General features: G+C 36.1%; 2 protein-coding genes across 2 annotated transcripts in view; one reads left to right on the top strand and one right to left on the bottom strand.

The window, feature by feature from the left end:
- LOC118740335 (cadherin-87A) overlaps nucleotides 1-21,707 on the top strand; it is a gene marked incomplete at its 5' end in the record, with an annotated part of 28,163 nt that extends 6,456 nt beyond the window's left edge. The window contains 17 exon segments of the mRNA XM_036471829.1: nucleotides 1,897-3,027; nucleotides 3,265-3,773; nucleotides 4,939-5,167; nucleotides 7,031-7,252; nucleotides 7,354-7,458; nucleotides 9,685-10,284; nucleotides 10,354-10,761; nucleotides 10,829-11,019; nucleotides 11,907-12,212; nucleotides 12,572-12,749; nucleotides 12,827-13,001; nucleotides 13,075-13,478; nucleotides 13,561-13,721; nucleotides 13,783-13,884; nucleotides 13,950-14,031; nucleotides 17,464-17,691; nucleotides 20,575-21,707. Coding sequence (XP_036327722.1) covers nucleotides 1,897-3,027; nucleotides 3,265-3,773; nucleotides 4,939-5,167; nucleotides 7,031-7,252; nucleotides 7,354-7,458; nucleotides 9,685-10,284; nucleotides 10,354-10,761; nucleotides 10,829-11,019; nucleotides 11,907-12,212; nucleotides 12,572-12,749; nucleotides 12,827-13,001; nucleotides 13,075-13,478; nucleotides 13,561-13,721; nucleotides 13,783-13,884; nucleotides 13,950-14,031; nucleotides 17,464-17,691; nucleotides 20,575-20,649 — 5,106 coding nt within the window. The 3' untranslated portion in view covers nucleotides 20,650-21,707.
- LOC118740423 lies at nucleotides 7,411-9,503 on the bottom strand. The gene is made up of 4 exons (XM_036471969.1): nucleotides 9,342-9,503; nucleotides 9,143-9,273; nucleotides 7,726-7,926; nucleotides 7,411-7,652 (listed from the first exon to the last, which is right to left on the bottom strand). The coding sequence occupies exons 1-4, from the start codon at nucleotides 9,486-9,488 to the stop codon at nucleotides 7,532-7,534; spliced, it is 600 nt and encodes a 199-aa protein (XP_036327862.1). The 5' UTR covers nucleotides 9,489-9,503; the 3' UTR covers nucleotides 7,411-7,531.
- Nucleotides 21,708-23,317: the final 1,610 nt, after the last annotated feature.

Here is a 23,317-nt window from a genome sequence, read left to right as displayed (position 1 = left end):
TTATTTTTATCTCAAACATTTCAATTTTGGTTGCAGAATTAAACGGTAAAAACTTTTGAATTGAACACTTTTTTTAGCCTCACCCGTTTCGCTGAGTGTATAAAATTTCTGCGTACTACGTTAGGTGTAATTTATTTCAATAAAACTCAACATACTTAAACTCAAATAAAAACATAAGAGATTTATTGGCAAACGAACTTTCTTATTAAGCCTCTTTCTTGCGATACATTTCCAAGTAACTTAATCCCTGGATTGAAGCCCAATTTGAATTTTTAGACAGTGGCAACCCTCCTACTTGTTGTTTAGAAATTAAGCTGTTTCAAAACCATCTCGGTTGATATCCGTAATGTAATAATTCATTCGAATTGCTAAATGGTTTGAATTTTACTTTTTAAACAGGTGGAAAACCTCTTAAAACTCTTTCGTCTGACACCCATATTAAGATACATACATGCAAACATATGTAGTATGTATTTGAATTAGCCAATTCCCCTGATACAAGTTGGATTTGATTTTTCAAGCAGGGTGTAACGCTGCTACATATAACTTAGAAATAAATAATAATTCATTTAAAAATTTAATTTAATTTTAGTTTTAAAACAGGTGGCAACCCTTTTCAAACTCCTCAGAAAGTTCCAAATGTTCATACTTAAGATGTCTAAAAACTCTTACCTTGGACACTTTAACTTGTGTGTAATTCGATATGTGGCAACCCTATTAAAAATGTTTTCAATCTGGACCTTCTTAACATATTTCGTCTGACACACATTCGAATTACTGAATTCCATTAATTTAAGTAAAATATGATTTTTCAAATAAGTGGCAACCCTTCACATGTATGTTGTTTACAAATAAAGCTTTTTCAAAATCATTTATGTAGATTGATAGCCATAAAATATTAATTCATTTAAAATCTAAAATTATTTGAACTTGACTTTTTAACAGGTAGCAACCCTCTTCAAGATGTTTTCAATCTGCAACCTTCTTTAAGCTATTTCATCTAAAACCGAAGTTGTGAACATATTTCGATTCCCTAATTCCCTTAATTAGACTTTGATTTAGTTCTGTACAGGTGGCATTCCTCCTACATGTGGTTTAGAAATGAAGCCTTTTCAAACCCATTTCGATTTATACCCATATTCAATAATTCATTTACATAAATTAACTGAATTTAATATTTGAACAGGTGGCAACCTTTGTTAAACATGTAAATAATATTTTAAATGTTCAAACTTAAGGTTTCTTAACAGCTATATTTTAAGGTTTTTCATATGTAGCCCGCGAATATCTAATTCAGATACGGTGGTAACCCTTTTCAAATTAAAACTTTTTTACGACTCTTTCGTCCCTTTATTCAAGTTGAATTCGACTTTTTAAATAGGTGGCAGCCCTCCTACATGAATATGGAATTGATTTTATATATCTCCATAACAAATACTTCCTGAGATATGCAGTATGAAAAATTCCTTTTGTATGGGAGGTGCCACGCCCCATTTTCTAATCGAAATAAAAGCTAACCTACATATCGAGCCCTAACCGCCAAAATAACGGAAGCGCCATTTTTTTATAAATTTTTTTTGATACAGAATTACATCTATATACCCTAGGAATATTTCTATATCAAAAATAAAATTTTGAAAAAAATGTCGCTAACGTTTTAAGTTTAACTTGTTTTTGATAATTTTTTACATAAACGAATTTTATCCTGGTATGCTAAAAACAATATCTTGCCCTTGGTGGTTTGAGATTCTTCTATGTATATGATTTAATACCTTTTACGTCCTCATTTTGGAAAACTTTCAAGCCCTACTGGTGTTTCTAAGAATACATTTCCTTCCCCTTCCCTGGATTGCAAATTTTCAAAAACGTTTTTTTTCACCATATTTTCTCTTCCAGGCCCGTGAACTTGTCAACGGCGCAGCCAGTAGTGATCCACTTACAAGCACCACCGCCCAAGCCACTGTAACCATACGTGATGTCAACGATTCACCACCCACTTTCAACAAGAAAGAGTATGAAGTATCCTTGCAAGAAAATACCGCACCCGGTACGCCACTCGCACTCGACATGAATGTGACGGATCGTGATGTTGGCATCAATTCGAAATTCTCGCTACGTTTGGACGATGTGTCTGGCGTATTCGAAGTGGAGCCGAAATTCGTGAACGGTTTCTCGCAAGTCAATATACGCGTTGGCAATGGCACACTCGACTATGAGAATCCCAATCAACGTAAATTCATCGTGCTTGTCATTGCAGAGGAGACAGATACCAATCCGAAGTTATCTTCAACTGCCACCATCACAATAACCGTACTGGATGCAAATGATAATAAACCAATTTTCGAGCATGAGTCATATTCGGCAAGTGTGTCAGAAGCAGCATTGTCCGGGCAATATATCACCACCATCACCGCAAAGGATGTGGATTCAGGACAGTACGGTGATGCTGGCATACGTTATAGTCTTTCGGGCACCGGTGCAGAATTGTTTCACGTTAATGAGCAAACGGGTGTAATAACATTGGCCGATTGTAATGCGGCAGCCAGTGGAGGTGCTGGTGGTGGTGGTGGTGGTGGGGACGGGCGACATGTTGGGCGTCAACGACGTGACGTGCACGCACACCAAATCGAAACGGCCGACTATGCGTCGCTACTGTCGCTCTTGGATACGGATAACTACAGTCATTTGGTGCCATCCTCATCTTTATCGTCATCGGTGGAGGATAATGAACCGCCTGCTGCTGCGCTGTTCAATGCATTGGAAATCAACACAGAACCAACGGTTGAGTATACAGTCGTAACACAGGCGGAAGCACGCAGCAGCATTAACGATGTCATTAGCGAAACGGCAACTGCGTCAGCACCAGCAGCGGCAACAGTACCATCCCACTGGTCGCAAACGTTGGCGACTAGCGCAACACACGCCTCCACTCGACCGACAACAGCACAAGCTGACTTCGTAGGCGCTGAGGTGCCGCGTACGTGCCTCGACTACGAAACGGAGACCACGTACTTTTTGTCATACAAAGTGAGTGACAGACAGCCAGCACGCTTCTGTTATTGCATTTTTTTTATTGCTTTTGTTGCCGTAGCAGGGTCCGCGGGGCTCTGGTTGCAGGCCGGCCAAGTTTGTGGTTGTTATTTGAAATTCATTTGCAATTTGTTTTTAAATTTCAAGTTTGTCTTCCACTTGCTCATGCTACTATGTACGTTTTGAATTTAATTTCGTTTTCACTTTTTTTCCATTCATCCATTCTGCGTGCAGGCAACCGACGACGGCGGTCAAGGCCAAACATCCGTCGTGGCATTGCGTATTTCAGTAACTGACGCTAACGATTCGCCGCCAGTGTGTGAGAGTCCATTGTATCGCGCCGCCGTCGATGAAGGTGCACACGTGTTTGACTCACCGTTGGTGGTGAAGGCGCGCGATGCCGATACGATTTCCGACATTAGCTATCGCATTATTGGTGATGAGCAAATCGCAAGCATTTTTTCCATCGACAAGCGTTCCGGTCAGATAACTGTGCGTTCGAATGCGACATTGGATGTGACACACCTGAAGCGCGACTATTTGGTATTTACGGTGGAGGCGAATGATGGTGTCTTCACCACCAATTGCGGTGTAAATATAACGGTGCGCGATGTGAATAATCATGCACCGCGTTTTCTGGCTGAAGAGTACTCGGCGGTGGTGGAGGAGAATTCGGAGATTGGCACAAGCGTAGAGAAGCTGCAAGCAGAGGATTTGGATTCGGGCAAAAATGCGGAAATTAGGTAGGAAGCTTTTTTGAAGACAACTAAAAGTTGATAGAGTTTCGTGGAGTAATTGAAATGTGATTTTAAGATATTTGCCCTGATCGGAATGCATACACTTTTTAAAGTTTCCAAGATTGGGGTATCAAATAATGGTCATTTGGATCGCTTTAATTTAAAAATATTTTTTATGTAATTTTTTAAATAAAATTTCTTGTTTAGCATTATCCAGTACGTCTTTCCATACAAATTATGTTGATAAAAAAATATTATCAATGTGTTAATATTTTAGCATTAGAAGTATCTCAGTATTCAGTGAACCAAAAGTAAAAAAAAATTTAAATAATGTTAATTAACAAAAATATTTTTACCGAGTAATTACCTCAGATCTACAAAAATAATCAAAAAAAAAATACAAAACTTACTTTTTGAATCTAATTTAAAAAAATATTTGATATTGAAAATTAGCGGGCAACCCTTGTAAGTAATGCGCCAGGTTGAAGAGTACATATTTTGAGTGCAAATTTACTGCGTATACATGCATACGCATATATCTAGTTACAAAAAAAGCTCGTTGAAATTAGCATCTAAAATAAAAATTAGTATTAAAAAAACCTGGCAACCCTCAAGGAATATATAAATTAATTCAAGTTCTCAAAAATACCTTTGAAATCCATATTAAGCTATTTTAGTCAAGTTTTGTAAAATCGAAAATAAGTGGCAACCTTACACTATTATCTTAAGGGACAACATTTACTAGATATGCCAAGCATTGTTTTGGAGCTTTCTTTCACCATCCCTAACAAGTAATATTGCATCATAATTTAAAAATAAAAAATAAAAAATTTATGAATATTCGATGGAAAATAGATGGCAACCCTATATTCAAAAACTTTACTAAATTAGAGGTCTACAAAACACTTTGCATTAGATATGCATATTATGAAGTGTTATTTAGTTTGAAACTAACCTCGAATAGGTGGCAACCTTATACGAATATTTTCGGAGATAAAGAATTGCTCGTATAAAGTTATACAATTTTTTCTATATATCATCATTTACTGAATTAGTACTTGTTAAATTTATGTGAATTTCATAAACGAAATGAAATTCACTTAAATCGAAACAAGTACTTTCGATGTCCTAATTCAACTTAAAACTCAATTTGTTATATTTTCACGCTCAGATATCGCATTGAACATGGCAGCTTTAATGATTTTCGCATTGATGAACACACTGGTGATGTTTTTGTTTCACGCAAATTGGACTATGATCGTCGTAATACCTATCAAATCGAAGTACTGGCAACCGATATGGGCACACCTAGTCTTTCGGGAACTACAACACTCACGGTTAACATAAACAATAGCAACGATAAAGATCCATACTTCACACCGGCAACGCAACATGCAGAGGTGAGTACATAGCTGGGAATGGGGGTGTTCACTTAATTTAATTACTAAAAAAAAAAAAATTTCACAAGCCGGCGAAATGGAAATTTTTCCCCTTCGTCTAAATACAGTCATGAAATAAAGTTTAATTTCAAAGAGTTTTTTTTTGCAATACGGGCAACTGTTGTTTAAATATTTTATTTTTCGCTTACTTTTTTTTAAATATGGTTAATACTACAACCAAAACTCAGAGTTCGTAACCTTATAAATTAAAGTAAATTCTGCAAATTTCCATTGAAATTTTGCGCTTTTTAATTACACTCTATAGAAAAAAGTTGAGTATGCAGTTTTTTAGCCCATTCAATTTTAGCACAGTAAAGTGCAAGTCTGAGGAAGCTAGGACTTACCGTTGATTTTTGAAAACATTTTTTGTTGAAGGTGTGGCTTATTTTCTCCATATAAAAAAAATTATCGAACATTATTTTATATGGAGACAAGTAATTTTTAGCAAAAAAAATAAAACCAACTTCAATTCTCATATAAAAAAAAATATATATATTTCATGATCCAATGATCGGATTAGTATGGAACCCCCTCTGAGACACTACCATTCCGATGCAAAAGAATTATCGAAATCAGTTGACGTGGTCCAAAGTTATCCGGTAACATACATAAAAAAATTACAAAAAAAATATTCCGATGAACTGATAACCTCTCCTTTTTTGGAAGACGGTTAAAAATGGCCGACACTTTCAACGAACGAAAATTGCCAAAAATCAATGGTAAGTCTTAGCTACCTCAAACTTGGACTTCATTGTACTAAAATTAAATGGCATAAAAAACTGCATAGTTAATTTTTTTTCTAAAGAGTCTAATTAAAAAGTGCAATAATTTTATGAAAATTTTCAGAATTTTCTTTAATTTTGCATAAGTTTTGGAACTCTTATTTTTGGTGTTCTTGTTGTAAAATTAACCATATCTTTATGAAAAAATTGCGAAAAATAGATTATTTATTCATTTATGGAACAATTTTTAATTTATTGTGCAAGAAAAGTTCGTGTCTTAAGTCTTTCGTTTACTTAATTTGCATAATTATCTTTCAGTTCTTTTTTTGATCAATCTTAATATTCAAACATTTCAAACTAAACGTTTCGTTTTCTGTAAGAAAGTTCCTGAGAGTTTAGTTGCGAAATTGTTCTTCGAGAAAAAGTTCCTTAGACTTTTCTTCCCATTTAGTTCTTTTTTTCCAAAACTTTTCGGAGACTTTTGTTCCCATTTTGTACTCTCATAAATGTTCCCGAAAGTATTGTTCGAATTTGATCCTCTTTGGAAACGTTCTACAGCGTTTTGTTCTTATATAATTCCCATTGAGAACATGCTCGATAGTTTTTTTTTCGCATTTTGGTTTTTGTTTTGAACCGTTCTTGGGTAAAAAACTACGAGAACAACATTTATTTGTTCTCGGTCCCTGTGTTCTACACAATAACAGAGGACTAAAAATAGAAATACAATCAAACAAAACATTTCTATAAAAAGTAGAAAATAATTTTCCGCAAACCCATGGAATTTGTCTCGACCAGTTTTGATTTTAGAATTTTAGAAAAAGTCACTCTACACATACAATTTGAGATTTAAAATTAAATAGTTCCCAAATACGGTAAAAATTGTATAGGTTTGATTATTCATTTTTACCTATTAAAATTGGATGGGAATTCTTGAAACAAGAGGTAATACTTTTCTTATAATTAAATTAATTTTTAATTTATAAAAATATTGTCTGTCACGGAATAATTAGTTGAAATATTGTGATAAGCAGTTAACCATGCTCATCGTGTTTCTATTAAAATTTACAATTCCTTTTTTTCTTTCAATTTTCGTACTCCTTAGGTCCCCGAAGACGCTCCGGTTGGCACATTAGTTCACACACTGGTCGCACTCGATCCCGACGTACCCACATACAGTGCACTCGAATTTGCCGGCACCGATATTATCGCCATCGACAAAGAGGGCAAAGAAGTGCCAAATAGTGAACAGTTTAAGGAATATTTTACAATAAATCGTAAGGGGCAGGTGATCGTGAACAAGCAACTGGATCGTGAACTATTTGCTGTAAGTTCTAACATCATCGAAAAATCGTCAAGTCATTTTTAGCTTGTAATCATTGTACGTATATATTTTTTAATCTCGTCTTCTTTATCTGCACCTGCCAGGTCATACGCATCAATGTGCTTGTAACGGATAGCACTGCGCCTACTGTGCAACAAGGACGTGGACTGCTTAACATACAGATCACTGATGTCAATAAGATGCCACCGGTAGGTGATATACATATGTACATATGTATACAAATTTATTTACCCTTCGTTTTTTATTTTTATTTTTTTGTTGTCAAACCAAACTTTCTTTTCGCAAAAATAATTCACTTTCAACCATCGGTTGTAGTAATGCTATCGATTCATTGTCATCCACGCGATCCTTTAGATTATTGTATAGGTCTATGTAGGTATTGCTAAGCGGATAAAAATAGAATATTAATTTTGGAATTTTGAGTCGAGATGTATGTATGTATATCAAATACTCACAGCGCTGATATACAAACGGTTAACTTGATTATATTTTTGATCGCAAATATGACTAACAGCGGCCTTTTGCATGGTATGAAATAGCGAACAGTTATGCCGCCAATTAAAATATCTAGGACGCAAAATAATATGTTCTCTATTATTTGACTAAAAATTGACGGTAGCAATAGGTCGGGAGCGTCTTCGACCAAAATGGGAAATCTAATGAAAAGAGAGCACGGGTTATTTTAATTAAGATGCATGTATATACATATGTACGTATATAAAAAATCAACACAGATCGACCTATCTCGGCAGCCAGTTCGAAAACGCCCTGTCTCAAAAAACTTTTCAAGAGCGCCCTATTTCAGAATTTGGTTGAAGCACGCCCTATCTCAGCACATTTTTAATTGAGATAGGGCGTTTTCGAAGCGAATTCTGAGATAGGGTGTTTTTCAATAAAATTATAAAGTAGAGCGTTCTTGAAAATTTTTCTGAAGTATGGTGTTTTCGAACTGGCTGCCGACATATGTAAGTCGATCTTCCACTCAGATGTCGAAATAGAGTGGCCTAAATTAAAATTTATACTCATGTTTATTTAAAACAAAAATATCATTTCTTTGAGCAGTTAGTCCATAAGCTCAATCCTTTTAATTAAAAAATTAAAATTAAAGAATTAATTAAATTATATTAATATTTATAAAAAACTAGATTTTAAACAGGTCCAGCACACGTAAATTTTATGTTTATTCTTCAATTTGAATTGGTGAATTTTCAATTAAAACCCGTATAAACCCAAGTTTAAAACTGTTCAAAAGTACAAAAACTTCAACAAATTTTCACCCAAAACTTTATTCTCAGAAGTGTAAGCGTTTTGTTTTATAAAAAAATAGATATATATTTTTGGAATATTTTTGGAGATAGTTTCAAATTGGCTCACATAAATCTCAACATTTTTAGAAATATTTTGGCGGAAGTAATAAAATATAATAAATTGTGTATTTCCAATGGAAAAATAGTACAGATTTTTTTGGGTGGGCGGTCCAAAAAAAAAGTGAAGTCGGAATTTTAATGCTCTCACCATTTTTTAATTCTACCGCCCCCCACCATTGCATTTTCTGCGGTTTTTGGAGGATCTATCAAATATAGTTCCTATTAAAAAATGGTTAAGTAAATAATTGGTATTAAAGAGAAACAAAATTTTCCAATCGATAAATTTGATTTTAAGAATTCTATACCATTTCTACGACAAATTGTTTTTTCCCGCATATCAAATACATGGAAAACTTTGAGCGCTTTGAGCGACCTCTAAATATTTTTTGATTTCAAAATAAAAATTAGGGATATATATTTTCCGGTATAGAGCAATCCGACATTACTTTTTCAAATGCATTTTTGGACCACCCTAATGTACATAGAACTAAACTTGGATACTTACAAAGCTATAATGTTAGCTGCTAGTCCCAAATAACTGAAGAGAAATTTCGCAAAAATTACCAATGTTACGAATAAGATAAATAATTGTGCGAGTATTGTATTGCAGCAAGACTTGCCAAGCACATTTTGGACCTGTAAATTAAAAAAAGTGAATCGTCATATTCAAATTAAATCGGAAAATCGCATTTGTCGTCCCTTACAAGCTTCAGGTCATTGCCCAGTTTAAACGGACAGAGCGTGGTTGCTTTATATAGGATAGTGAAAACGTTTATGAATAAGATTTTGAATTTTCCATATGATATATCACATGACTGAATTTTTGGTGCCAATGCATTGTAAAATTGCATTACTTGATTGTGTGATTATGATAATTTTGAATTTTCAAATACATTAATTTTGTAGTTTAATTAATTAGAATTTTTTTTTTAGCTTCCAAACAAAATTCATCGTTTATTTTTGTTGTATCTTTATTTTTTATTTTGACACGATTTACAGTGTTGCTAAGTGAATTTAAATAAATTTTTCTACTCTCCCATTTACAAGAAATTCAATCCGCCTTGGACGCCCGATAATCCTGTAATCAAGCTACAAATGGCCGAAGAGCAACCAATTGGCTCTGTGTTGACTACCCTGCAGGCATACGATGATGACTCGACCATCGGTGAATACAATATCTCACCGAATGCCTATTTTACCATCAACAAAACCACCGGCGTAATTACCTCAATCGCGCGTATCGACTATGAAATAGTGAAGGAGGTGAAATTCATCGCCTCGGTGAGTGATACCGGCGTGCCGTCGCTCACATCTTCCGCTGAGGTGACTGTGGATATTATCAACTTGAATGACAATGAACCGCACTTCAGCCAATCGGAGTATTATTTCAATGTGACTGAGAATTCACCACGCGGCACCGTCGCTGGCAAGGTGGAGGCATTCGACGCCGATGTTGGTTCTTTTGGTGAACTCACCTATTCGCTGATTGGGGAGAATAATAAATACTTCAGTATCGATGCGTATACTGGCAGCATAATGGTGGCCGATGCGACAATACTCGATCGCGAGAAGATCAGCGAGATCACATTGACGGCTGTGGCCCAGGATAAGGCGCCAGCGACAGTGCAGAAATCAGCGACGGCAGCGGTTTGTAAAACAGCTTTTTATAGTAGTTATGTATATTTATCCCCAAATTGCATCACTCGCTTCCCGTAGATCCACATAAACGTTCTGGATGTCAATGATAATGCGCCAATTTTCACGCAAGACCAATACACCACAACCTTGGCGGAGAATGCTGCTTTTAATCCGCCCGCCGCATTGCAGCAGGTGAAGGCGCTCGATGCAGATGAGGGCCTATTTGGCGATGTACGTTACTTTATTACTGCCGGCAATGATCAGGGGCTTTTCCGCTTGGACGCACAAACCGGCATTGTGTATCCAGCACAAAGCTTGCATGGCAAGAAAGGACAATATGCGTTGGAAGTTGTGGCGCGTGACACGCAAGGTTCGGGTACCATGGAGAGCCGCACGCGTGTGCTGATCACTGTGATGGGTGTGAATCAACATCGGCCGGTGTTCGTGATACCAGCGCTGTCGAATGCCACCATAGAGATACCTGGTGTAAGTGTTGCTGCGAGGTTAGCTCGCGCGAAATGGCATAGTTTTAAAAATGTTTCTCGCTTTACAGGATATCGTACAACGTGATTATTTACTGCTCACCGTCAAGGCCACAGACAATGATACCGATGAAAATGGCTACATCACCTATCACCTGCAAGTAAACAATGAAAATGTGCAGGAGACTGAGGAGTTCCGGATCGATGCCGTTACAGGCGAATTGCGTACCAAGCGCGAATTAAACCGCAAGGAGCGTGCGAAGTGAGTTGACGCAGCTTAAACTAATCAGATTTTTGATGTGTAAACGTCTTTGCTTTCGGTATGGGTAAACTTCGCGTAAACATAGCAGAAAATTGGACTTGCTTCTTGTGTGTACAAAGGTACATTTCTGGACTTTTTCGGGACCTTTTCGGGTCTATTTTGGGAGCGTTTCGGAATCTATTCTGAACCATTTCGTTACTAGTTAACCACAATTTAAGGACCATTTTGGGACAAGTTTAGGTTCATTTCGGGCCTTGTTCAGAAATATTTTTGGGCCATTGTGGGTCTAGTTCGGGATAATTTTGGGACCGATAAGAGATTATTTCGAAACCGTTTCAAAACTTATTCGAAATCATTATCGTAGGACCACTTCGGGACGAGTTCACGACTATGTAAGGACCAGGTTTAGACTAGTTCTGGGCCATTTGATACAATTTTCAGGACAATTTCGGGACTATATCGGCATTAATTCGGGTTCATTTGAGGCCTAATTCAGGATTATTTTGGGAATGATTCAGGCCTTTTTCGGCACCAGTTCACGATTAGTTCAGGAACATTTCGGGACTATTTCAGGATCATTTTGGGACTAGTATAGGACTTTTTCAGAACCACTTCAATGCAATTTTGCGACAAGTTCGTGAACATTTCGGGGTAGTTTCACATTAGCCACGAATTGATCTTGCCGAAGTGGTTATGGAAAAGTCGGGTACTGGGCCCGTCAAAACGAAATGAAATAAAAGGATATTAATGTTTAATTTCTTACCAAACCTATGTAGTATGTAACTGTATTGCCTAATGCTGTGCCAAGCGTGTACACAGATGTTTACAAATCATATTTCGTGCGTATTTGTTGCTCACCGCTTTTTTAATTTTCGCCCTCTCCATAGCTACGACATAATTTTAGTGGCGCGGGATGCTGGCAACCCGACACCCTTCGAAACGTTGCGCTTCCTGAGTATTAGCATTGTTGATGCAAATGAAAATCGTCCTGAGTTCCCGGATGCTTCGAATCCTTATAAAATATCCATTAGAGAGAATAGTGGGCGCGAGGTGAAGATTGGTCGCATACAAGCAACGGCGCGCAGTAAACACAACAGAGATGTCTATTACTACTTATTGCTGGGCAATGAGGATAGCGCGTTTATTGTGGACAAAGCCACAGGCGATATTTACACCAACAAGAGTTTGGATAGGTGAGCTAAAAAATAGTTTTATTATTTCTCAATTTCAGCAGTCAACATATGTATTTCCTTATCATTACCCTTATCCTTATCTTTGCCCTTATCCTTTTTCTTATGATTTTTTCTTATCCATATCTTTATCCTTATCCTTATACTCATCCTTATGTTTATCTTTGTCGTTATCGTTATCTAACATATCACTACATAACATAAGAGATAACATATCATAATATAAACTAACACAACATGGCATAACATAACATAACATATCATGGCATAACATACCATAGCATAAAAAACACAAACTCACACAATATAGCACAACACAGAATATAACATAAATTAATTTCCTTAAATTTTATCTAATTTAGGGAAGATATCGATTTCTACACGCTTTACATCCTCGCAAGCATCAAATCGGATCTGCACATTTCTGAAGAAGAACGCGCTTCATTTTCAATAAAAAGTTTGGAGCGCGACAACACAGTAGCCAAGGTGTGGATAACAGTGCTCGATGAGAACGACAATGCACCAGTCTTCGAAAAAGAGGTAACTCAATGCACCGCTAACAATATACGTCCACATAACTTACTTTAACAAAACTTTGCCCGTCCACCTAACCACAGGTTTACTATGCCGGTGTGAATGCCAAGGCAGCCATTAACAGCATAATAACGGTTGTAAATGCCACCGACGCCGATGCGGGCAAGAACGCCAAGACCGAATATATGATTGTGGCCTCAAATTTGTATAAGTACGGGGCTACAAAGGCCACCGGTTCTATAGTGCCAAGTCCGTTTGGTGAGTGCGACACATTTATGTAATAGAGAAATAAAAAATGTTAACCAAAAATTATATGTATATTCGTCTGTAGCCATTTCAACCGATGGCCGCATCACCACTGCTGCCTTCATGGCCGAATACAATCAAGATCGTTTTGAGCTGGAAGTAATTGCTAAGGAATTAGAACAACCACAGCAATCAACGCGCACAAAAGTCTATGTTTGGGTATTCGATTCAACGCAGCTGGTGCGCGTCATACTGTCGCGCCCACCGGAGGAAGTGCATCAGGAGCAGGAGGAGATAATCGCTGAATTGCGTAATGCGACACAGCATCGCATCATAGTCGATGAGATACGTTATCATGTGGATGCAATGGGACGTATACGTATGGATTGGTGTGATTTATTCTTCCATGCGGTCGAGCCGCATACGCAACAAATTGCTGCTGTCGATGAGATTCTCAAAGTTATCGATGCAAACTATGATTACTTGCGGGTGAGTGGTGAAATGTGACTTTTTTGCTTTCATCAAAAAAAAAAAACATTTACTTTCTATGTACTTACATATCCTTTTTTAGGACTATTATGCCGGTTTCGCTATTGAGAATGTCGTGCCTGCCTACATTACCATCGTTCAGGATGAATTTGATTTAGCTGTGGCAGGTTTGGTGGCGCTCATTATCGTACTCTTTGTGGGCGTTATTAGCTTTATTGTGCTGTGTTGTTGTCTCAAGCATTGGTAAGTAGATATAGCCAGTTTTAGTTATATGTTTCAATCATTTATTACTTATACCTTTTAGGAATCTCTCCGTGCCTGTCGAAAATCGCCGCAAGGAGGCTTTAATCAAGAAACAAATCATAGAAGATCTGAATACAACCGAGAATCCTTTGTGGATAGAGCAGTGAGTTTCACAGTATATGCCTTGAATTATAGCTTTATAACCTTTAACAACAATTTATTTTACAGAAAACTCAAGCTCTATGAGGAGCAAGAGCTAACCATGCAAGTCTTCTCTGAGCCCGATCACATTTCGAATTCGGATTCACCGGTGAGTATTATCTAATAGTGTTTTCGTGTCCACCAAAAAAGTCACCGTTTGACTGCCTCTTTCTCTTTTCGTGTTCAATTCTAAAATCAGGACCAAGAACAAATGGTATGATCGAAACTAAATGTCGGTTTCGTGGTTTTGTTCCCAAGAACGCTTAAAACCGCCATCCGAAATGAGAACTAAACTTTCGGAAGTGTTTTCACAAGAACGAAAGTGATAACAAAACTGTCAAGAACGTTCTGAACGGGAATTATATAAGAACAAAATCCTATGGAACGTTCCCAAAGAGAACGAAATGCGAACAACAATTTTGAGAACATTTCCAAGAGAACAAAATGGGAACAAAAGTCTGAGGAACTTTCTCTCGAAGAACCATTTGGGAACTAAAGTCAAGAGAACGAAACGGGAACAAATCTTTTCGGAGCTATTCGCGAAAAATGGCAGCGAGAATAAAATTTTGTTCATAGCGTTCTACAGCGTTTAAAATATTTGAATATTAAAATTTATAAAAAAAAGAACTGAAAGATAATAATGCAAATTAAGTCAATGAAAGACTTGAGACACGAACTTTTCTTGCACAGAAAATAAAAAATTGTTCTCACTGAAACGAGTTTCCATACCAACTCCCAGTCGTCCCTTTCATTATTAACATTAAGTTCTCAAAACTTTTGTTATAGTTTTGTTCTCTAGCAGAACTTTTCCCAGACTTTTGTTCTTACTGGATCCTGCGTGAAAACGTTCTTGATACTTTCGTTCTCATTTTGTTCCCATTGAAAACGTTTCCGAAAGTTTCATTCTTATACTGTTCTTCTTGAGAACGTTTCTTAGAATCTTGTTCGCATTTCGTTTTTTAGGGAAACGTTCCCGAACCTTTTGTTCTCCTTTTGTTCCCGTTAAATCTGCTCTCAATACTTTTGTTGAGACAATTTTGTGCTCGTTTCTTGTACTGTCACACTCTTGTACACCTCTCTGCCTTTGAAGCTTTGTCGGGGAGATGGTTGCCCTGAAAATCAGATGGTTGCGCAAAACGACAATATTATGAAATGCGTTAGCTAGACAGGGACAAGAAGCCAAAAACATGCCCTTTTACAGGGTTGAGTGTAGAAAGACAGCATTTTTTGGAAGAAACGAAGTCATCATAACTGAGAGAATACATCAAATTTGAAAAAGCACGACACGGGAACCTATGGTGTCGGCAATAGTAGTGCAAACCATACTGGGGCGGTGTATTATTTTAATACAGCTTTTCTTTCTTAAAGTAACCGACTACTTTGGAGTATATTCACCGCTTAGTATCGTAATGCTTACCAGCATCAATCAAAATCAGGTTCTGGTATCCTTCGCGTATTTGGATCCTTTGAAAGTGATTTCTTTATCAAAACTTGAACGAATCCTACTAATTAGAGACCTCATACAAATCTTTGCTGACGGATAAATTAACCAGTTCAAATGCTGATCTTATTATCTATAAAGGATTTGTCTTAATGCGTTTATATCATAATCTTCATCGAAATTACAGGATGGCAACCTTTCTTGATTGCAATCAATAAAAGGTACGCGCAGAATTATGCTGAAAAAGCTAGAACCTGCTCGAGTCGATGCCTCACCGTCGCTTTCGACTTGTCACTGTCCGCCCTCATCATTACCGAGATGTAGAAAATTGGGAAGGAAGATTAGCGAGGGTCTGAACCAAAGTTGACCATGTGACAGGAAGGTCCTAGTCGCAGTTGACCTATCGGAAGGCATTGGACACGGATAACCCCACGGCCCTTTCACTCGTCGCTCCCAGCTTGGACGAAACGATGGATAACCAGCTATCCCTGTGGAGGCTAATCATCAGTCCAATTTTGTAACTCCAAGTCCAAGCCGCGTAGAATTAAACAGGGGGTATCTCAAGGCGGCGTACTCTCCCCAACACGGTTTAATGGCAACATACTCAAGCATCGACAGCCTTTGGTAGAAAATAAACGACTATCTCACCAATCAGTCACCGCCGCCACACCCTCCATCACATCAAATAACGAGATCAGGCTCGAAACAGACGTCTTCGTCTACAGCGCCAATATACCGACAACCAACCACCCCAAAATCCTGAAAGTCTGAAATGTTCTCCTTCTCTACACCTCAGCCACCTACAACGAACTACGAGCCAGGGACAAAGTTTTCAAATCGCTAGCCGGCAGCACCTGAGCAGCCGACAAATAGTCGAATCGAAATATTAGGCACTGACGTGCAATTTTCGATACGACTCGACTCACCAATTACGACTTGCACTCAGCACACGACACTCAATGAGACTGCATGTTATCGAGCACTTCCTCGTGGAATGTAACCGTGGGAACCACCCCAAAAACGCTCTGCTGCGGAACGATCCGCCCCAACTACCGTGAAGACGAGGTGAAACCTAGCACAACTCCATTTTGGGTAGTGCCAGAGACTCAACGACGATGACCCTGAAACCGAAAGCCCTCTGGACTGCGCCCATCGACGCCGCCCGCTTCATTGGATTCAGGCTTACCGGGTCAGAGGATAACTCATGACAAACCCCGAGGAGTTTAACACTGCTACTACAACAACCTTATAAACAGGTATTTCTTAGGTTCTCACCTACAAAATCACCGGCGATTCTTTTCATCATCTGAGCAGATTAGAATAGGCTCCCATTAGACATCCACGTATGTACATGAGTTTATCTGAGGGGTTGAGTACTGCTGTTACAATAACAACAGTCATCCACGGCATACCACCAATTACAACGGCTACACTGGACCAAGCCACATACCTAATGAAATACCGGACAGCCACTTATCGTCTCTGTTTTCTAATGATGCTTAAACACCACCTGCATTGTGAGACCTCAATGCTTCCTTTAAGGCAGCTTAGCAAGCAATTCCTGCTCGATTGCTACCGCAGGGAACATACTAACAAGAACTTGAAGTTGTGCGACCTCCTAGGTACGTCAGTAGACATCTCCACAAATTGTAGGAACTGATTCAGATATGCACGGCACATCCACTTGGCCCGACGTTGTTCAGAGATGCTAATAACGACTTTCATTTTCACTACCTAGCACAGACGAAGAACTTCAGTTGCCTCGAGACACCCGCGTAACTGCGACACCATTTTGGTCTGGATAATGTAGCAAGTAAAACTCTGACTTATACAGACCCGAGATCTTTACACGCAATAGGGCTCTCCTCCTTTTGGTCTGACCCCGTCGAAACGGCACTTTTCACTAATATATTGAGGTCGGCGCCCTATTTTACCTTTTACGAAAATGTCGGAAATGTAATTCACACTGAATAAATATACTGCGGACTATACTGAATATTGCTACGGACGCAGCCACGCTACGGAAATAGACTTAAGCCCATACCTTCTTTCCTTAAACGAAATTTGAGTTTTGAACAATTGCATTTATTTTATTTTCAGGCTCAATTAGAACATCATGTGCCACATCATAGTGTTGTTGACAACACCTATGCCACCATACAGCCACGCAATGGCAATCACGGCGTGGGTAGTTCCGTTCTGCATAATGGCGAGAATGTGAGCGGCGGTGGTAATATGAACAATACTAATGCGCTGGGACGTGTTCATGATGCACATATAAATGAATTTGCCGATTATGCGACGTTGCGCAACAATCGAGCACCATCGGTGAGTGTGAAGGGATACATACAGTGGTGGAAAAAATAATAGAAACAAAGAGTGTTAACAAGTTTTAGATACATTTCTTTTACTTATTTAATATTTAGTAGTTTTTTATAAAATTTTAACTCATTACCAGGCACCGAGAACAAAAGGTATGATCGAAATTAAATGTCGTTCCCGTAGTTTTGTTTGCAAGAGCGCTTCAAAACCAAAACCAAAATGAGAACAAAACTGTCGAGAACGTTCTCAATGGGAATTATATAAAAGTAAAACCCAGTGGAATGATTCAAGGAGATCACTACTTTCGGGAAGATTTCTAAGAATACCAAATGGGAACAAAATTCGCCGGAACGTTATTGAAAAGAACTGAACGGGGAAAAAAGTCCAAGGAACTTTCTCTCGAAGAACAGGAACTTTCTGACAGAGAACGAAACGGGAAAAATATTCGCTGAACTATTCGCTAAGAAGGGAAGCGAGAACAAAATTTTCCCATAGCGTTTATTAGTTTGTAATGTTTTTATATTAAAAAGGGAAGCTGAAAAGTAATTATGCAACTTAAGTCAACGAAAGACTTAAGACAAGAACTTTTTTTTTTTTTTTTTTTTTTTTTTTTTGCACAAAAACTGAAAAATTATTCCATAAGTGAACAGTTCACTCTAATGATAAATGAGTTGGATATTGAAATGATCCAGACTTCCTCTGGCTTAGAACTAACATTCGTGGCTCTCATTGAAACGATTTTTCTTCCCAACACGCAGACACCATTCTCATTCTAAACGTTAAGTTATCAAACCTTTAGTTCTCTAGCAGAACGTTCCGCAGATTTTTGTTCTTATTTGATCCTCCTTGAAAACCTTCCCGATACTTTCGTTCTCATTTTGTTCTCACTGGAAACGTTTCCAAAACTTTCTGTTCTCATTGTGTTCCCGTGTTCAAACTGCTCTCAAAACTTGTTTCCCGATTTGTTCTTTTGTGGGAACGTACTTGACATTTCTTTTCTTTCTCATGCGGAACTCAAACGAAACTGGAACGCGTTCTCGGTCCCTGCTCATTACTTAAAAAAACAGCATATACATAAATCAACATTTCAAACTTTGTAAAGAATTCACATGTTGAAATCTTAAAAATTAATTGTCAAATATTTTACTTTTTTATTCGATTTTTTTTTTTAATTCTGGGTATTGCAGTGTACATGGGTGTAGCCAGGTACGTGCAGGGGGCTCGAGACCCCTAACTTCCAAGTTTCCCTAATTATAAAAAAATTGTACCCTAACTAGCCTTAGCTAGCTTAATAGTTTTGAGCTCCACCCATAAATGTCGTTCTGGCTACGTCCATGGCAGTGCATGTGTGTATGTATGTACATTAGACCATGCCACCTTACAAGCAAACAAAAAGTTCTTAGTAACACCCCTGGGACTAAAGTATTTTGTACGGCAATTTCGAAAAAATATTATATAAATTTTTTATAGCCAAACCTATTGGTCGCACAGTGCGGAAATTGAACGCTTTTCGTGACAAAGTCTAATAACCTAAAATCTCAGGAATGAAAATTTCTATTGAAATAAATTTTACAACGTTTTAAAGCTCTTGAGAAAACTAATTATGATCGATTTCAATTGTTTTCCTTTTTTGACCAGCAAATAGCACGTAGAAAATTTTTTAAAATGGTTTAGATACGCATTTTTGCTGTTCGAAAAGCGCATTTAAACTTTTTTAAAGTTCATTACATGCAGTTTCTAGGTAAAAAAAAAACTACAAAAAATTTTAAATTTTGCCAGATGCAGGTCTCATTGAATAAGAAATTACCTCGACCTTCAAAGGTAAGAATAGAACCAGAGTTTTCCGATCGAAAAATATTTTTTTTTCAAGAACTCGATACCATTTCTACGAAAGGTTGTTTTTCCCCATATAAAATACATGGAAAACTTTGAGCGACCTCTTAAATAATTTTTTGATTCCAAAATAAAAAATAGGGGTATATTTTTTCGATGTAGAATAATCCTATGCGGTAAGAGCATTAAAATTCCAACTTTACTTCTTTTGGACCACCCTACTATACATACATCCGGCAATGATTTTTTTTATATAATCAAAATACTTAATGATTTTTGGCGAGCTTTGATTTACTGACATAAGGGTGGTACGTTAAGGTGAAAAAAACTGAGTTCTGGTAAGTAAGTACTAGAACGGGGCAATTGAGGTCAATCAACTTCGGAACAAGAAAAATGTCTCCGATTGTAAATGCTGAAAATATTGCGAAAAATTTAAAAAGGCGACCCCTATCCACAGGGGTGACAAATTGGAATTTAATGTTCGAAATAGTTCTGAGCGTTCATTTGTCAACCGATTTGATTAGTATTATTTTTTTAATGAAAGCTGATAAAATTTAGAAAAAATGTTTATTATTAAAAATCAACGCGATTTGTTAACCACTTAAACTTGCACTTTGCTATAGTAAAATTCAATATGCAGTTTTCTTAGCATACCAAATTTTGTGTTTAATTTTGGTGAAAATTTTTATAATACTTAAAATTTTTTGTGCATTTTTTTCGTTTCCAAGAAACTCTATAACTGTTTTCAACTAGTTTTTATCATGTAACATTCATTGACATTTGGTTTCCTCTAAAATTTCTACTTTCTCTGCATTTTTCTCCAAAAAATTTTACATAAATAAATACAAATTTCTAAATCCCATCAAATCGAAATTGCCGTGCAAAGTTTCAAAGATTCAAAGTTTATGGCGAACTTTTTTTTTCTGTTACGATCTAATGTACACGCTTACATATGTTTCCCCTACACACATCATAGTGTGACTACATGCACATTAGAGGAAAGTTTTTTCTGCTGCTAATTTATATTTAATCATTTACTTGCACTTTCATTTACAGATGTACGAATTTACTGGCTCCACATTCCAAGCGCCCATACGCGAAGGCGACGATGCTGTGGCAGAGCTCATTTAAAATTCAGCCAATGCCATATAGTGGACTGTGTATAGATCGTAAACGCTGGCATTTAATATTAATACAGTAATTTCTATTAATTTTTAATTTTATTTTTTCTTGTAAATTCAGTATGCTCAGAATTGCAGTGTATATTCGAGTTGCATTAGTGCGACTTGGCACAGTTAATTAAGCAGCTCAATATTGAAAAGAAATTAAGCTAAGCTAACAGAAAATCGGGTGATGGTTTGGGTAATGCCAAGTATAAAGTAAATTTTATAATAATGAGTAATCTGAAGTATGTACATGCATTATAATATTCGCTAGCCTAGAGCTAGAAGTTGCTAAGTCCATTTTACAAATTTTACATGAGTGGAAAAAAACTTCTTATTGCCATTTTTCAAAAGTGTTTACAGCAAAGCAAAACTCCATACAAATAAGAAGTAATGGTTTTAATCTTATCCAACTTTCTATACCTTATTTGGAAGCAAAAAGAAGTACCGTAATGCTTCTGAAGACCATGCGTTTTTAATTTTTCTTCCTTTTTATATCAAAATATGAGTTTTTATAAGAAGTGGACTCAGCAAACGTTTCACTCTAAGCTAGCAAATGTGCAAGTAGAAAATACAGTTCTGTGTAGTTTCGACAGAGTAATTTATTTGACTTTATTTAAAATCAATATAAATTGTGACATTTGATAAAATATTTTAAATAAACTTTTGTTTAAAGGATTGCTAGAGCTACGAACGATGGCAAATGTTTTGATACTTAGAATGTTGCCTTAAAATGCAGCAATTTAATGGCTTTATCGTAAAAAGTGTCAAGTCGATTAAAATTATTTTGTCAAACGTGCACAGAATTGTATTTAGTATGTAGTTTAAGCAAACATAAGAAATACTCAAGGCAGCTTTTTAATGAACAAAGGCTCAGAGCCATGTGAAGGCACTCGAATATGTGTATGTATGTTAAAGGAACAAATCGTAAAAAATAGACGAAAAAATAATGATACAAAAATATATAAAAATGAGACAATAAGCGTAAAGTAGATATTGCAACGAAAAAAAAAAAAAAAAATAAAACTAACATAATTTAATAAATTACAGTAATATACACAAGCAGCTCTGCGTTTAATCCATATAATGTGTGTTTAAGTTTAACTTTAGAATGTTATTATAATTTTTTATAATTAGCGTAAATATGTATTAGATAAGTTTGTTAGTGAATTTTATTTGCATTTCAAAGTGTTTAAAGTCTTTTTGAATATACACCCCGTGTCAAAATTATAAGTTTTAACAATTTATTTATTTTTGGTTTTAATTTTATTTTCAACTTTGACTTTAAACTTTTCGTGTCAAAATTATAAGTTTATCAATTTATTTATTTTTTGTTTTAATTTTATTTGCTTGTCAAGTTTTTAAAGTCTTTTCGAATATACATGCATACACCCCGTGTCAAAATCATAACTTTTACCAATTTTTATTTTATTTTAGTTACTTTTTATAAAAACATATTCTATTTTGCAATAAAAACCGTATAAATCGATGTCGAAAAGTGTATGTTATATTAAAAAAAAAATCAACAAACTTTCGTTAAATTAATTGCAATTAAATTTACCATAAAGATAGTATATCTAATAAAGTGCAAGTTTGAAGTAGCTAGGACTTACCGTTTATTTTTGACAATTTTGACGAAGAAAATTGTTGTTATTATTAAAAAAAGAAATAGTCGAACATGCTTTGTATGGAAGAAAATGCACCTACTTAAAACTTACACTTTATGGCACCAAAATTCAATGGGCTACAAAGCTGCATACGCAAAATTTTTCTCATAAATCTAATAAAAAGCTTGAAAACTGAACGAAAGTTTAATTTTTTTTTTTAATATTGCACAAACTTTGTAACTTGGATTTATGCGGGTTTTTGAAGAATAAACTATATTTTCATTTTAAATAAATAAATGAAGTCAAATTACAAACAAATTAACTTTTAACAATTGTCCGTATGTATGTATGTGGTGATGTTGTGCGCTTAGAATTTTGACACGGGGTGTACATCCAAAATAAATCAATGAATATTTCTTACATTAGATTTTGCGCTTTAACTAGTTAGAGTAAAGAAAACTATTAAAATAGTTAAATTTCATTTGATTTAAGAAAGCAATTAATGCTACATAATTAAAAACAATATCCAACACTTTGTATAAATAAACGTGTATAATATAAGTACTTTTTGTTTGTATGCAAATTATATTATCTAATTTCATTTACAAATTTGCACATGCAAGCGAAGCTCCACAAATATTATCACAAGGATCTTTAGTTATTAAAGTGGAGCGACACTTGCACATGCATATACTCATATACATATACATCCCTATAACACGATATTAAACACGTCCTCAAATTTGTATTGTGAATATGTTTGCTTAAATTTAATTTTAACTAAAAGCCGCCCTTGCTCAATGTAGTAACTAAACAATACATCTTTACTAAGTAGAAGTTATTATTAACCACAAATATGTACATACATATGTATATCTTACATACATACATATATACACACATTCTGTAGGTCATAGTGTACTAACCAACAACATTAATTGTAAAGAAACTCTTATACAGATGACTAAAAATTAAAGAGATAAAAAATTAAAATATATAATTAAAGTTACATAATTATAACTTATGTAT

This window comes from Rhagoletis pomonella, unplaced genomic scaffold, assembly GCF_013731165.1.
Source record: "Rhagoletis pomonella isolate Grant_MI unplaced genomic scaffold, Rhpom_1.0 Rhpom_scaffold_00001, whole genome shotgun sequence".
In the NCBI taxonomy this organism is placed as follows: Eukaryota; Metazoa; Arthropoda; class Insecta; order Diptera; family Tephritidae; genus Rhagoletis; species Rhagoletis pomonella.
Note: the sequence above shows the minus strand (reverse complement) of the source record. Positions and strands in the feature narration are given on the sequence as shown.

Excerpts from the sequence above, each read along its gene's own strand:
- LOC118740423 (XM_036471969.1), bottom strand. The coding sequence starts at position 9,488 with ATGCAATTTTACAATGCATTGGCACCAAAAATTCAGTCATGTGATATA. Across the intron at positions 9,274-9,341 it reads TGGGCAATGACCTGAAGCTT|GTCCAAAATGTGCTTGGCAA; the intron begins GTAAGGGACGAC and ends TTTAATTTACAG. Across the intron at positions 7,653-7,725 it reads ACCGTTTGTATATCAGCGCT|CAATACCTACATAGACCTAT; the intron begins GTGAGTATTTGA and ends TTATCCGCTTAG.